The 15757-nt window shown below is 46.1% G+C and overlaps 1 protein-coding gene across 1 annotated transcript in view; it reads right to left on the bottom strand.

Moving 5' to 3' along the window:
- Positions 1–12031: 12031 nt before the first annotated feature.
- The window catches only part of MTREX (Mtr4 exosome RNA helicase), a 751215-nt gene continuing 747489 nt past the window's right edge, over positions 12032–15757 (bottom strand). Inside the window, exon 22 of the mRNA XM_086960637.1 lies at positions 12032–14897. Within this exon, the coding sequence (XP_086816763.1) occupies positions 14730–14897 (168 nt within the window). The 3' untranslated portion in view covers positions 12032–14729. The remainder of the gene's footprint in view (positions 14898–15757) is intronic.

Below are 15757 nucleotides of genomic sequence, written 5' to 3'. Positions count from 1 at the left end.
TGAGAGGGAGTGAGTGAGAGGGAGTGAGTGAGAGGGAGTGAGTGAGTGGGAGTGAGGGAGTGGGAGTGAGGGAGTGGGAGGGAGTGAGTGAGAGGGAGGGAGGGAGTGAGAGGGAGTGAGTGAGAGGGAGTGAGTGGGAGGGAGTGAGTGGGAGGGAGTGAGTGGGAGGGAGTGAGTGAGAGGGAGTGAGTGAGAGGGAGTGAGAGGGAAGGAGTGGTAGGGAGGGAGTGAGAGGGAGGAGTGAGTGAGAGGGAGGGAGGGAGTGAGTGAGAGGGAGGGAGTGAGAGTGAGTGGGAGTGAGTGAGTGAGTGGGAGTGAGTGAGTGGGAGTGAGTGAGTGGGAGTGAGTGGGAGTGAGTGGGAGTGAGTGGGAGTGAGTGGGAGTGAGTGGGAGTGAGTGAGTGGGAGTGAGTGGGAGTGAGTGGGAGTGAGTGAGTGGGAGTGAGTGAGTGGGAGTGAGTGAGTGGGAGTGAGTGAGTGGGAGTGAGTGAGTGAGTGGGAGTGAGTGAGTGGGAGTGAGTGAGTGGGAGTGAGTGGGAGTGAGTGAGAGGGAGGGAGAGGGAGGGAGTGAGAGGGAGGGAGTGAGAGGGAGTGGGAGGGAGTGAGTGGGTGGGAGTGAGAGGGAGTGGGAGGGAGTGAGTGGGTGGGAGTGAGTGAGAGGGAGTGAGTGAGAGGGAGTGAGTGAGAGGGAGTGAGTGAGAGGGAGTGAGTGAGAGGGAGTGAGAGGGAAGGAGTGGTAGGGAGGGAGTGAGAGGGAGGAGTGAGTGAGAGGGAGGGAGTGAGTGAGAGGGAGGGAGTGAGAGGGAGTGGGAGTGAGTGAGTGGGAGTGAGTGAGTGGGAGTGAGTGAGTGGGAGTGAGTGAGTGGGAGTGAGTGAGTGGGAGTGAGTGAGTGGGAGTGAGTGAGTGGGAGTGAGTGAGTGAGTGAGAGGGAGGGAGGGAGTGAGAGGGAGTGGGAGGGAGTGAGTGGGTGGGAGTGAGTGGGTGGGAGTGAGTGGGTGGGAGTGAGTGGGTGGGAGTGAGTGAGTGGGAGTGAGTGAGTGAGAGGGAGGGAGTGGGAGGGAGTGAGAGGGAGGGAGTGAGAGGGAGTGAGTGAGGGAGTGAGTGGGAGGGAGGGAGTGAGAGGGAGGGTGTGGGAGGAAGGGAGTGAGAGGGAGGGAGTGGGTGGGAGTGAGTAAGGGAGGGAGTGGGAGGGAGTGAGAGGGAGGGAGTGAGAGGGAGGGAGAGAGGGAGGGAGGGAGTGAGAGGGAGGGAGTGAGAGGGAGGGAGTGAGAGGGAGGGAGAGGGAGTGAGAGACAGGGAGGGAGAGGGAGTGAGGTGGAGATAGGGAGGGAGAGGGAGGAAAAGGGAGGGAGACGAAAAGGGGGGAGACGGAGAGGGAGTGAGATGGAGCGAAAGGGAGGGAGACTGATGGGGAGTGAGATGGAGTGAAAGGGAGGGAAATGGAGGGGGAGGGAAAGGGAGGGAAACGAGATGGAGTGAAGGGGAGGGAGACGGAGAGGGAGTGAGAGGGAGAGGGAGGGAGTGAGAGGGAGGGAGAGAGAGGGAAAGGAAGGGAAATGGAGGGAGAGGGAGGGAAAGGGAGTGAGACAGAGAGTGAGAGGGAGGGAGACGGAGAGGGAGGGAGGGAGAGACAGAGGGAGGGAGGGAGTGGGAGTGAGAGAGAGGAAGTGAGACAGTCAGAGTGAGACAGAGGAAGACAGGAGAGAGGGAGGAGAGAGAGCTAGAGAGAGGGAGAGAGAGCTATAGAGAGGGAGGGAGACCGAGAGAGAAAGAGAGAGATGTGTGTATGCCAGGACGGCTCAGTGGACGAAGGCGTCCGCTGCAGGGACCTGTGATCAACCTCATGGTCAGTTTTATGTTGTTGCTCTAGCCCCGCCCCTCCCCCACTGACCCCGCCCCCACCGATGCGGCCCTCGGGCACAAACCAAACTGTAAATTTGGCCCCCGAGAGAAAGTTTGTGAGTACCCATGCTGTACAGGGACTGATAAGGTGGCCCAGTACCAATTGGTAAATGCACCCAAGGTACATGTGAGACAATTTAGAGAGAGAACAGCTAGGCTGTGGGTCTGATTAGCAGGCCCACAGCCAGGGAAAGTCGTAGAACCAGTGAAGCAAAAAGCAAAAATCGGGGGTGACCATAGGATTGCAGACTCCACTCTCCTACAGTAGCAACTTTAGCACTGGTGGAATTGGCTTGCAGCCCTTCCTGAGGCTGCTTGTTTAACAAAATGTAGCAGATCTTAAGGCAGGGTAGGATCCAGTGTGAGATGGTCTTCTGCATTGCATTGCCTTTGTTTTTCGTTCTGGCAAACCCAAAAAGAGCTGATCGCCCACCCAGAGTTCTCTGATACAAACAGTGTAAAAGCTCAGTGTTTTTAGCGGTCCAAGCTATGAGAGCATCCCCTTCTCCTTAGAAGGGTATGGCAGAGCAAAAAGTGCGGGTAAAATTGATTTTGACCAACGGCGTCCCAATATTCATCATGAAGCATTGTTGTATCTTCAAAATCAGTTTGTCTCGGAGGAAGGTGGGGTCCGGCAGGTTGGCACAAAGCTTGAAGCTCACTTACTTGCCATGCCGATGTTATGGCAAAAAGGAACACCGTCTTGAGGATGAGACGCCGCAAAGTACAAATGTGAAGCGGTTCGAAGGGAGTGTGCATCAAATATTTGAGGACCAAGTGAAGGTGCTACTATGGCGTGACAAAGGGAGTGGGAAGAAACATGTTGTAGGACTTTCAAACAACGCATCACAACAGGTGATCTAAATAACGAAGGCTGATCCGGAAACAGCAAAATAGATGAAAGAGCCAATAGATACTGTTTGACTGTGTCCACACCTAAGCCTTGCCGGGTAAAACACAAAACAAGTAACAAAACGTCAGATGACTTCGCTTGTGTGCTGCACGATGCCTCATATTTGTCTCAACAACAGATGTATACTATCTTTGTCGCAAGATGCTTGGCTGCTAAAATGACATAAACTACCTCTGTGACGAGAGCATGGTGTAATCTTTATAGCATACCAACCAATATCCGTGGCCGATTTCCTACTTGACTAGGGGCCGGGACATACAATAAAATATGTAACTTGTGCAAATGTTTGCAAGTAGTGAAATCTGTTCCTCTAACATGAGGAAAGCACCTGAGCACACGTTTTCATTTTTTGCAGAAGTCTATGAATACTTTGCAGTGATTAACCGTTCAATTAAGATTACTATTGTGATGCCTTTCTGTTGAATGCTTATGTACTATGAGCAAGCAATCCTTTGATCTCTTGGAATGTGCTTTCCACTATGTTCAACACTTTAGAATAAGCTGGATAATTCACTTACTTTTATTTACTGTATGGCAATTGAATATGCAGTGTTGCCCTTCTGCATTTAATATAATAATCGCATAAATGCATTGTGTTTTGATAATGCTAGCTTCTACACCAATGCACAAAACGCTGCATGTGTGCTTTTTATACGAAAAACATAATAAAAAATGTATCTTTCCTTGTTGGCTTACGACAACGCAAGGGAGATTGTGTACTGTTTTTCGAATACCCATCTTCTTAATGAACCCCACATGAATTGGATTTTTTTTAACTATATAAAATAGTACATGCTGTAGGTCGCGTGCGATTGAGTCTGCATTAAACAGCAGTTCAAGGATCACATAAGCCTTCTATCTCTAGAACATTACCAAGCATGCCTCTACCGCACACAGTAAACATATTCAAAGAAAGTAAATTCAAAGTAAGTATATTCAAGGATGTGTATATATATATATATATATATATATATATATATATATATATATATATAAATTCCCTTGTTTGTGTCCATGGCACGTTATGTGATCAAGCCTCTTTTGAGGCGAAACGCGTCATGGTGGATTGCAGGCTGAAACTCTAGGCACAAAATAAAAGCACTGAAGAAACTGCACCTACTTTGTGGTCTCGCTCCTTTCGTTGTTCTGTGGGGGAAGCAGGAGAAAAAACGACGACCTTTGGAGATATATATATATATATATTCACTGAAAAAAACCCATAGGTTTCACACCAGTTATAGTTACCTGGAAATTTTACTGACATAAAACCATTGAAATTACACGTTATAGTTAGTTGGACTCACTATAACTTGTGCGTGCAATGCACTGCTGATGACGTCACATATTACATCACTCATGACATGGTCAGTGACATCACTCATGACATCACTGATGAGACCATCCTTGTGACAGAGTGACAGAGTGACAGACCTCCTTTCACTGTAATGTAACCTTGGAAACACATATTCCAAAATAGAAACTTTTTAAAAAATGGAGATACCCATACCAGTTACAACAACCAATTCAATAATTCCACCATCTATATACACATACACTCATTGACCAACAGTTCTATATAGTCACTCATACATATACTCACTCATCATATGTAGTGATACACCTATACATCCTGTTACACACCGACAGTCATCCAAAAGATACTCTCACACATACTCACACATGCAAATAAACTATTGAACATCCATTTATTTGCATATACAGCTATACACACACTACCACCTTACTTCTAAGAAAACTTACAAATACTTACTCTCTTAAACAATCATTTATAGAAAAACATACTTATTTAAACAGGAACTCTTACAATCCCTCACTCTCACATATACTCACTTATATACATCAATATTCACATATAGTAGATTAAGTCATATGTAGTTACTGATAAAGACTCTAGTGAGACAGTCATTCACTCACTAACACACACATATACACACTCATCCACCCATACAGTCCTGCACATATGCTGTCTTCAAAACACATACAAGCAGAGAGTCAGTCACTCATGCATCTATGTGCTAAGGAATAACCCCACCAAACCATATAGACACTCATGATATTAAAACAAACATCTAATAACCCATATACACACACATGTAGCTAATCACCAACCCATGCATCCACTTATACACAAAGTGAAACACAAATACATATATTTAAATATTTAAACATTACTTGTTAATAGATGTATTCACTAAGATACACTTAATAACCCAGTTAACCAATCACATTTTAAAAAAAAAAACATCCATGTAAACTCTTATTAAAACATTTATTCTTCAAGCAACTTTTACATATACATATATAACACATATTTATTTTTTAAAAATACACACATTCACTGGATGGTCTCATCAGTGATGTCATGAGTGATGTCACTGACCATGTCATGAGTGATGTAATATGTGACGTCATCAGCAGTGCATTGCACGCGCAAGTTATAGTGAGTCCAACTAACTATAACGTGTAATTTCAATGGTTTTATGTCAGTAACATTTCCAGGTAACTATAACTGGTGTGAAACCTATGGTTTTTTCAGTGAATTAAATAGGTTTTTTTAATGCTAATTCCTAACTATAACTGGTGTGAAACCTATGGTTTTTTCTGTGAATTTCAATGGTTTTTTAATTGCAAATATTTATAGGAATAAAAAGTGTAAAATTTTTAAACGAATTGTATATTGTATATACATGTTATTTATTTATTTTTTTTTATTTTAGACCCCGAGGCGCTCCCGGGGCGCGTACCGGTGAACGCACGGTAAGTGCAATGTTACGGCGCGCCCCGGGGCGCGTACCGGTGAGCGTCCCGATAGCGCTATTGCCGCGAACGAAAACCACATTGTGACGTATCGCGTAGCCGCCACGCCACGCCTTGCGTCATAAGACACGTATCGCGTAGCCGCGAGATGCGTCTTATGACGCACCGCGTAAGCGCCCGAGCGTATACGATCGCGCAACGTAAGCGCCCCGACGCGCTTACGCAAAATGGAGAGAGCCTAGAGTTGTGCTTTACATTGCCTCCCCACCTGAGGGGTGCGGTTGGCAGAGGCTGGTACACGACCTTTCCTCACTTTGGTTTTCCCGCCTGTCTTCCCGCCAGAGTGGGGGTCAGAACCGGTGGGGGCCAGTTGCTGAGTAAAGCAATTGGCCTGGAGAAGCTCACAAAGGCAGCATGCCTTTGAAGCTTCCCCTGGCCATCCTGGGGGAGGAGGCCTAGCACCTCGCCCCAGGATGTGTATTGTTGCTGGCCCACGAGAGCGGATGACTCTTTACCCAGGAGTCCAGCAACATGTCTGCTGGGTGGCAGCCTAAGCAGCCTCTCAGTCAGGACGCTGGTAGTGGGTTAGTTTCAGAGGGCAACTCTATGTTGCTCTCTGTCGTGCACTTTACATTAAATCCCACACTGAAATCAGTGTGGATTTAATGTGCTGAGAAGTTTGATACCAAACTTCTCAGTCTTTAGTGTAGCCATCCTGGTGCTGTGGAGTTCGTGATGATTACCCCCCAGAACCATTTACTCTTAATGGCAGCACTGCACTTACAATGCCCAGGAATGGACCTGGGTACTGTAGGGCTGCAGGGCTCATGCCCTTGTACCCACACCACTGGCATAGGGCACCCAATTAGAGGGGTGACTGGAGTATGCCAGGGCAGTGTGTTGTGGGCATGACACACAGGGATGTGTGCCAGGTCGACTCTTTGGTTTGTTCTGCACCAAGACACTCAGCCTGCAAAGGCAGTGTGTGTGTGTGTGTCAGGGTACAAGGCCTCTAAGGGTGGCACAATAAGTGCTGCAGCCATTAGGGACCTTCTCTGGTCCCAGTGCCCTAGGTACGATTAACCAGGGGCTGACATATGGCCAGAGATGCCAAATGGGTTTGGGTTTCAATACCTTTTTAGGGAAGGAACACAGGCCCTGGGGAACTGATTGGCAGGAACCCAGGGCACACTCCGTCAAAGTACATCAGCAATTCAGCAAAAAGTGGGGGCATACCATGCAAGAAAGAGATCACTATATATCTCCTATATCTATCATATATCTCCTATATCTATCTATATGTATGTGTATATATATATATATATATATATATATATATATATATATATATATATATATATATATATATATATATATATATATATATATTTCACAAAAACGACTTTACCATCAAAGAAGTTGACTCGAGCCCAGATCCTTTTAGCGTGCAGTTTTATTTTAACACAGAATGTCAATTAACACCCGACGCGTTTCGGTGCAGCCGCACCTTGGTCACGGGTAACGGTGTTTTCTCACATCATAGTTTTTAAAGTAAAGTTACATATAAACATAAACGTAGGACTACTCGTCCTCACACCAGTGTTTGTTATACCACAGTATGGCGGCCATATTTAAATGTGTTTTTGACCACAGGCGTAATATACATCGTATATGTACAAAAACTTATAAGGACAGCTGAAAATCATAAGTGAAGTATTGTAACTTTTTAAATCAATTTGTTACATATGGGTGCCCAAAAGCGTTCCGGATTTACCAAGTCTCTGGTTCCCAAGTTTAGCCCAAGTGGGCAAATGTACCTTACTCAGATACTAATCACATTACGAGGGTCGCCTCCTCACTCGAGCCCGCCGCCGTGTGAGGCTGGGAGATTGGCGGACGTCTGTTGATATATATATATATATATATATCTATCCTACTGACAGTCTGCTGTAGGTAGTTATAGTTAGCACCTAGTTTCCATTAAAGCATTTGTTGTTTTGCTAATACCTGGCGCCGTTTGACAATTTTTCAGTCGGTTCAGCTCATGCTTTGAAAGTTTCGGGGTGATTCGTCAGGTGGGGACTGAGAAAAAAGGAGGGGTCCCAAAACGACATTTCCATTTGCAATTTTCCATAGGGATTTTAGACATGACTACAGCCCTAAGCGCTGCACAAAATTACACAAACTTTTGCAGCTTTTGGTTCAGAAAGTAACCTTTTTAGGTCTCGCGACCTATCAATGCGCACAAGCGCATTGAGCGGAGCGAGAATTCATGTCCTGAAAATCCTCGTCAAACCAAGGGCTTCGTTCCTACGGTTTTCGTTAAGTTCACGTGGCCACAGGCACGCGCTTTTGGGCCATAAACTCTGTTCCCCAGCTCCAGCACCTCCCCTCTCTCTCCCCGCAAACACAGCCTTACTTTCAATTCTCCTCCCCCTCCCCAGCCAGCTTCCCCCAGGCCGTAGCAGCACTCCTCCCACACCAGCACCTCCCCTCTCTCTCCCCGCAAACACAGCCTTTACTTTCATTTCTCCTCCCCCTCTCCAGCCAGCTTGCCCCAGGCCGTAGCAGCACTCCTCCTTTTGCCTTTTCCCATCACCTTTGCACGACATCGAAACGCAGTAAACTGAAGTTGTCATCATCTATGACATACTTGCATGCCAGAAAGAGGAGCAAATTCGTTTCGCCCGTCTTCAAATAAGAAATTGTACAGTTTACGCGAATCCAGTCAAGCACGCGCATTCACGGCCGCACAGCACATCAAAGGGCTTCGCCCAGCGTGCGCTCTACGGCTTCTCCTCCCCTAACACGCTTCTCCTCCCCTAACACGCTTCTCCTCCCCTAACACGCTTCTCCTCCCTAACACCCCGCACCCTCAAACACTGCCCAAAACATGTTTTTGCACAACGTCGAAACGCAGTAAACTGAAGTTGTCATCATCTATGACATACTTGCATGCCAGAAAGAGGAGCAAATTCGTTTCACCCGTCTTCAAATAAGAAATTGTACAGTTTACGCTAATCCAGTCAGTTTTCAGCTAGACCTGTGCTTGTGTCTCGAAATCCGGTGCCTGGGTAATGCCACCGTTCTCCTCACACGTACAAATTGTGTAGTCCTGAGCAGCCCTTTCACCATAGCTCACCAAAGGGCGAGCGCCTAGACTTGAAGACAGCAACAAGCACTGCGCGTGTTAGGACAACACACACTTTCTTTTTAACCTAGACGTGCCACTAGGAGGTTTACTTCACAGAGGAGCGTCCTAAAACGCACCCTCGTCACTTGCTCTGTAATCAAAATGCGAAGTCCGAAATTTCATCTAGGCGCTAAATAGTCTTCCGCGCTGCTATCAATACAACATGCGTGGCTTAGAGATGCCTCATCGAGGGTTCTTGGCGCACCTCACTGAAAGCCCCACATCTCCTCCCCCACCCCCATTACATACTGCCGCCCACCCTGCAGTGCAATATATACTGCTGTTGGCTTGCACGTGAGATCTCCTGGGATGCGGGGGTACGACTGCGCATGTGCCAGCTCTATGGCTACCCTCACCACTCTACACACACCAGGGTCACAAGTAACTACGTTAGAATCAAGGGCAGAGGGGCTTAACTGTGCGAGCCGCACTAGAGCAGTTAATGCAACTTTAGAACTGGAGAACCAGGTTTGGTTCCTGGTGTGATTCTGGGCACATCACTTATTTTCCCGGTGTTTAACAAATAAATTAATCCGAACTTGTGTAATGTGACTAGTGCTCATTTAAAGTGCTACGATGCTTTTAGGCCGTGTTTGCGCTATGTAATAATGCCAATAAAGTCATTCTACCCGTCTGTACTGCACCCTCCAGACGCACGTCACACAAGATAAATACGCAATAAATAACCTGTCCTGCGATACAACTGGACGCTTACCCGGGCCAGCTCAGCAGAGTTCCAGAAACCAGTGGCTATTGAAATCAGATGAAACCGCATGTAACTTATCCACTGAACCAGGCGGCGGTTCTTTAATGAGACTGGGTCCTGGCTAGCATGATGCCGTGAGTCTCTTCAGTTTGGGGTGCAGAGCACAACATGGATTGAGGTTGTGAATTTAGTTGTGTTACATAAGGTAAATAAGCAGTACCTGTGGCTTGTTTCCTTCCTCGTCCTCCGGGAAGAGCCCTTTCACTGCCAGTTCAACTTGGCAGCTACCCCCCCCCCCCCCCCCCCCACAAGAACTTCTATTGTCATTCACCTGGCTGTGAAAGAGGCGTGAAGGGGAGCTTCCCTCAGCGCAGCATGACAAACACATTGACATTCCGGGCTCCATCAGGCCTCCTTCAGCCCACGCCCCCAGTGTTTGCAGAGCATTCTGACTTCTCAAGCTGGCCATCTTTGCTTATAATTCCTGTTTTTTTTATACACAAGGAGCTAGGATACTGACGCACCAAAGGTATGTTTTTTGTGCAGTGCGTTTACTTTTGGGTAATGTCTAACTACAAATGTTTGTTACTTTTTGGGGCTTTGGTTATATGTGCACGCTCAATGGAGGGACACGCACGCGGCATCGGGCTTATATAACTATTTTAAAACACATTCAGTAGCGCTAGTGCGTCGCTGAACTAACTTTAATGTCTTTGCAGCGGCCGTTTCTGGAGCGCCTCACGTAATCTTACGAATTGTGTTCTTTGGGATGTACCATCATCGAAGTAGAGGGGGGGTGGGGGGGGGGTATTTATTCAAGTGTAAGGACAATGCTTCATAATGCGCTAGAATTGCTACAACCTTATTTTTATTAAATACATTCAGTAGAGCTAATGCATTTGCAATCTTGCGGTAGTGCGTTTTAGTTACTTATTTCCAGTAATGACAGGCTAAACGCTTTAGCTCCACCAAGATTTGGTTTCATCGAGTCAAATCTTCTGCTTCCCTTCGGTGTTGCTGCATGTTACTTGGGGTTGTTTGTACTCCGGGTTGTTAAGAGGAAGACTGGTCTTTTCTGCACTAGGGAAAGTTTAAAGAGTTATTTTAATCATCAGCAGTGCGTCAGCACTGAGAAGGCTAATGAGGGACTTCAAACGGTATGTGTGCACTGTACATTTTTCAGTCTTCTACCAAGGGGACAGGCTCAATGTATACTCTCAGCCGGGGATCAGAGTAGAGTCGACAGCCATGCTGGACAGGTTTGGAACATAACAGTACGGACATTAGCAGGGGCTTTGTCAGGAGAAAGTAGACCCCCTCACCCCAAGCAGTCGTGTTGGTTTCTTCTTCTCCCCTAACCCATCCTACTCATTCATTCCTGTCTGCTTGCTAGCTCTTTACCAGCATTACTTTCTGGGACGCAGCTCCTGCTGCAACGGATCTCTTCCTAGTCTCTTAACCAGCATGGCCGCCAAGCTATACATAGTAGAGCCTGCTTCTTTCCATTCCCCTCTCCTTGCACAGACTCCAGTTTCCAATAAACACTCGTCCGCTTCCTTAAAATGACTTTAAGGAGAACAGCAGCAGACTGTGATCCTGCGGTGAAGGAAGAGAACAGTACTGTAAGTGTGTGCTGGGATGAACCAACTGAGGTACCAGGGAAGTGGCGCGCATGACTAATGTATCGCATTGCCCACTTTGTTTAAAGTAATAATATGCCTTTGTCTATTTGCACTCCTGTAATTTAAGTTTGTTGGAATCTAACCTTTTCTTCATTCATTTACTCTTTCACTCATCCATCCACGCTTTCAATCTGTCTATCCACTCTCTAATGACTACTACTCTAGTACTCACTCTCTACTACTCTAGTACTCACTCTATTACTCACCCTCTACTATTCACCCTCTACTACAATATTACTCGCTCTCTACTACTCACTCTACTACTCTCTACTCACTCTCTATCCACTACTCACTCTCTACTACTCACCCTCTACTACTCACCCTCTACTACTCACCCTCTACTACTCACCCTCTACTACTCACCCTCTACTACTCACCCTCTACTACTCACCCTCTACTACTCACCCTCTACTACTCACCCTCTACTACTCACCCTCTACTACTCACTCTCTACTAACTTTGTACTACTCTAATACTCTCTACTTCTCACTCTACTACTCTACCTCTCACTACCTCTACGTGCACACATATGCACATATATATGTATATGCATTTATATATATATATGTATGTGCCATCACTATGCGCTACCACCGCATCACTGAACGCTACAGCATCACTTGTCGCCACCACAACATCACTTCGCATCATCACAGCATCAATCTGTGCAACCTTTCAACAACAACTGGTTCAAATATGTTCTCTCAATGTTTCAAGCTTCATTACAAATGTCACAAAAAGATGTTAATATTTCACTTCTGTTCTTGGATTTTCGTCACAATAAATTACACTGAGCATAATCTTCACAAAAATAATTTACACATTTTTAAGCTATTGCCATTATAAATTACAATCACTTTTATTTAAGTATTAATTATTTAAAAAAATTAAAAGACATTGTTATTTGTAATATCAATACATCAAAGTCACGTAAATACAAAACATGTTGCATTACAAATGCTATAGGTGTCACATTTGCAAAAGTTATAACTATGGCATTGTAAATGACAAAGCTATTAATTTAGCTATTTTCAAAACTAAAACATAAATAAAAAAAGTGTCATTTACAAGACCAATAGCTCAAACTTTCCTAATGCGAGACCTATTGGCAACGCCAGTGCTTGTTGTAAATTGGCATAAATCCGTTCCGTAATCTTTGAGATATTAATGAAAATCCAAATTTGTATATATAGGGATGCAAAGGCTTTGCGAACACCCCATATCTTGTGCAGAGATCTGGTCGGCTGCCAACACTTCAACCAGGAAGTGTTGGCAGCCACCTTGGGACTCGTCTTCAGTCAAGTCCCCCTCAAAAAACGTTCAAAAACAGAGAAGGGGGTAGTGTAGGAATAACCGGAGCCCCTAGGAAAAGCATTAAAAAAAAAATTGGTGGGAATCACGCCAGGTCTGCGGCTCCCACTGAAAAAAAGTAAAATAAGTGTGGGGTCCCACACTTCTGTAATGTTTAGCCCCTGGGTGGGCCAGGTCCCGGGGCAACGAGAAATTATCAAAAAGGAGGGGAGAGCGAGGGGCCCTAGGACTGAAAAAAAGCCCTGGGGACTGCTACTTCCCCACAGCAAATCTCCATAAATAAATGTGGAGGGAGCTCATGCAACCCCCAACTGACCCAGGGGCAACCACTTTCCCATGGAAAATCACACTAAACTAAAGTGGGGGAGGAGGGTAAGGGGAACGAGGGGCGAGTGGCCGCCCCGGGGACTACCAACCCCCTAGAGAAAACATTTACTATTAATTGGAGGGGCCTGTACCTCCCTAGGGCTAAACAAATTAAATGTGGGAGGCCCATGCACCCCACCCCCCCCACAGCCCCGGAGACCATCACATCCCTGGGTCTAAGTACTACAATAGAGGGGGGCAACGCAGTCTCCCTCGTGCAGCCATGGATGGTCAAGAGGACCCATAGGGCCGGCTCCTTCTACCTCCTCAGTTACCCACTATCACCAGGTGTTCCAGGCATCAAGATGCAGGCCTATGATGAATACTTTGGTCTAGTCTGTGTTCAGTTGTAGGCAGCTGTTCTTCATCCACCTGGCGACTGCTTCCATTCCTTCTTGAAAGTAGTTTTTCGAAATTTTGGGTTTGTTGAATAGTGTGACAAACTAGTTGTTTGTCATCTGCGTACGATACGATGTTTAGTCCATGGGATCTGACGATGGAAGCGAGGGGCAATGTAGACGTTTAACAGAGAAGGGCTGATGGAGGATCCTTGGGGAGCTCTGCAGGTGGTTGGCATGGGAACTGAGATGAAGGGTGGAAGTCTGACCCGCTGCGCTCTGTCAGAGGGGAATGAGCAAATCCAGTAGAGGGCTTTGTTCTGGATTCCTATATTGTGCAGTTTGCAGGCTAGGGTGCAGAGTGAGACTGTGTAAAAGACTGCGGAGAGGTCCAGGAGGATGAGGGCCACAGTCTCTCCTCTGTCGAGGAGGAAGCGGATGTCTGTTGTGGCAATGGAGGCGATCTCTGTGCTGCTGTTCTTTCTGAAGCCTGATTGGGAGGAGTCGACTATGTTGTTCTAGTCGATGAAGGAGGAGAGTTGGCTCTTGACAGCTTTTTCAATGACTTTCGCCTGAAAAGGTCGTTGGAGTAAGCCAATTGTTTCTTTAGGAGAGGGTTGATCTCTGAATGTTTCCAGTCATCGGGGAAGGAGGCGGTCTCGAAGGATCGGTTAATGATTCTTTGTAGCTCAGGGGCGATGCGGTCTGAAGCTCTGTTGTAGGGGGCCCGGAGTGAGTGGTCCTCATGGTTTTTAGGGTGTAGGCGGTCCAGCTGTCCAGCGTCAGCTGTGTGGTGCAGGAAGCAGTGGGTGGAGGTTTTTGTTGTTGAAGTTGTCATAGATGGTCTTGATTCTGTGAAGGAAGAATGCGATGTTTGTCGCAGATGTCCTGGGATGGTGGGATGTCAGTGGACTCGCTCTTGGGTTGGGCAAACTCTTTGATGATGCTGAAGAGTTCCTTGCTATTGTGTGCATGGGCAGAGATTCTGTTCTGGAGTGCTTTCTTCCTTGAGTGTCTGATGAGTTTGTGGTGGGAAGTGGTGGCTGTTTTGTAGTTGTCGAGGTTGGTAGGGGTTTTGGAGTTATTCCATCCCTTTTTGAGACGTCTGAAGGTTCGACTGGATTCCCAAAGTTTGGCGGAGAACCAGTGGACCTTCTTGGCATGAGGGTTGGAGGATTTCTTGAGGGGGGCGACTGTGTTGCCGAATACACAGTTTAGATTAGATCAACAGAGCACTTGGGGAACTACTAAGCACTAGCACGTGCGTGAAGATTGTGACCTGAATAAGGAATGTGACAATGATGGTCAAATCATTAGTTTAAAAGCATGCTCTGCTTTAGTTCTAGAAAAATTGCAGTTTTCCTTTTCTCACAAAGGAGAGTTGCCACCACAAAAAGTCAATTCATTATTACCTGATGGTCCACTCAAGTCATACAAATTCAATACAAAGTATAGGAAATAAAAATAAGCTGATGGCTGCAGATATCAGAGCCGTTTTTCAAACTTCCTTCTCAACGGTAATAACTGAAACATTTTTAAATTACCTGCTAATTTCACAAGCAACACGTCCTTTCATTTCAATGACATCAGATGATGTAGCAAAGCCCATCCTCCTCAGAACACGCTTCCGGCACTTAAGCTCATCCATCTGTAATACTGTTCTGGCCTTCTTCAGTTCTCGTTTTGCTGCTCTAATATCCACTGCAATCTGAAAACAAACCATTAATATAGAGACACTAAAGAAAAGACAAATAATTAAAAATTAAATTACACATTAGGATGTCTCCTAAGATTACCAACTTTGTCCATCGCTGCTACTCGAGTGGGAGGCAAGAAGGCGACAACACCTAAAAGTTCAATTGAGTGTCAAAAGATAAAACATTAGATTACCAAAACCAAACTTCAACTGATACTTCCTACGAAAGAACAAGTTACTTACTTTCGGTAACAATGTATCTGTAAAAGACCTAGCCGACTCCCGGGCCTCCAACAGCTTTTGGGACTGCTCCTGTAAAATCTTTGGATTTATGTCGTGGCAGTCAGAGCACGACTTCGGGTCCTGGTCGTGCTCCAGACACCAGAGGTGCACGAAGTACAGATATATCACTGACATCGGCTTGTGACAGGAGTCGCAAGGCTTGAACCCGGTCCGGCGTTGGGACTTCCCTCATGCACCAGAAGTCGAAGACTTGAAAAAGAAGTCGACAAAACGTCAAAAAAAATTAGTCAAAAAGTAATGATGGGGTAGCTCTCTCCGGATCTGCGCTAGGTGGTGCGGATAAAGAAAGAACTGATGTCAGCGTGCAGGGGCAGTGTCTAAGTAGGCACCACACGTCATCCCAGCGACCACGACGCAGAGTCGACCAAAGCAACCTATCGACGCGCAGGGGTACTGTTAAGAAAATTTCTCCGGATGAGGCTCACACCTGGGGGTAATACTAAGGTAAGGAATCTAAAACTCTCTCTTTCAGATAGTCCTATTCAATATACCATACCCATAACTGTAGCCCTTCCAATTTCTTGAACCTTATCGTAACCAATTCTTTCTCATTTAACTGAATTACTACA

The sequence above is a fragment of the Lissotriton vulgaris genome, chromosome 3_1 (genome assembly GCF_964263255.1).
Source record: "Lissotriton vulgaris chromosome 3_1, aLisVul1.2, whole genome shotgun sequence".
Classification (NCBI taxonomy): Eukaryota; Metazoa; Chordata; class Amphibia; order Caudata; family Salamandridae; genus Lissotriton; species Lissotriton vulgaris.
This window is presented reverse-complemented; position numbering and strand designations above follow the sequence as displayed.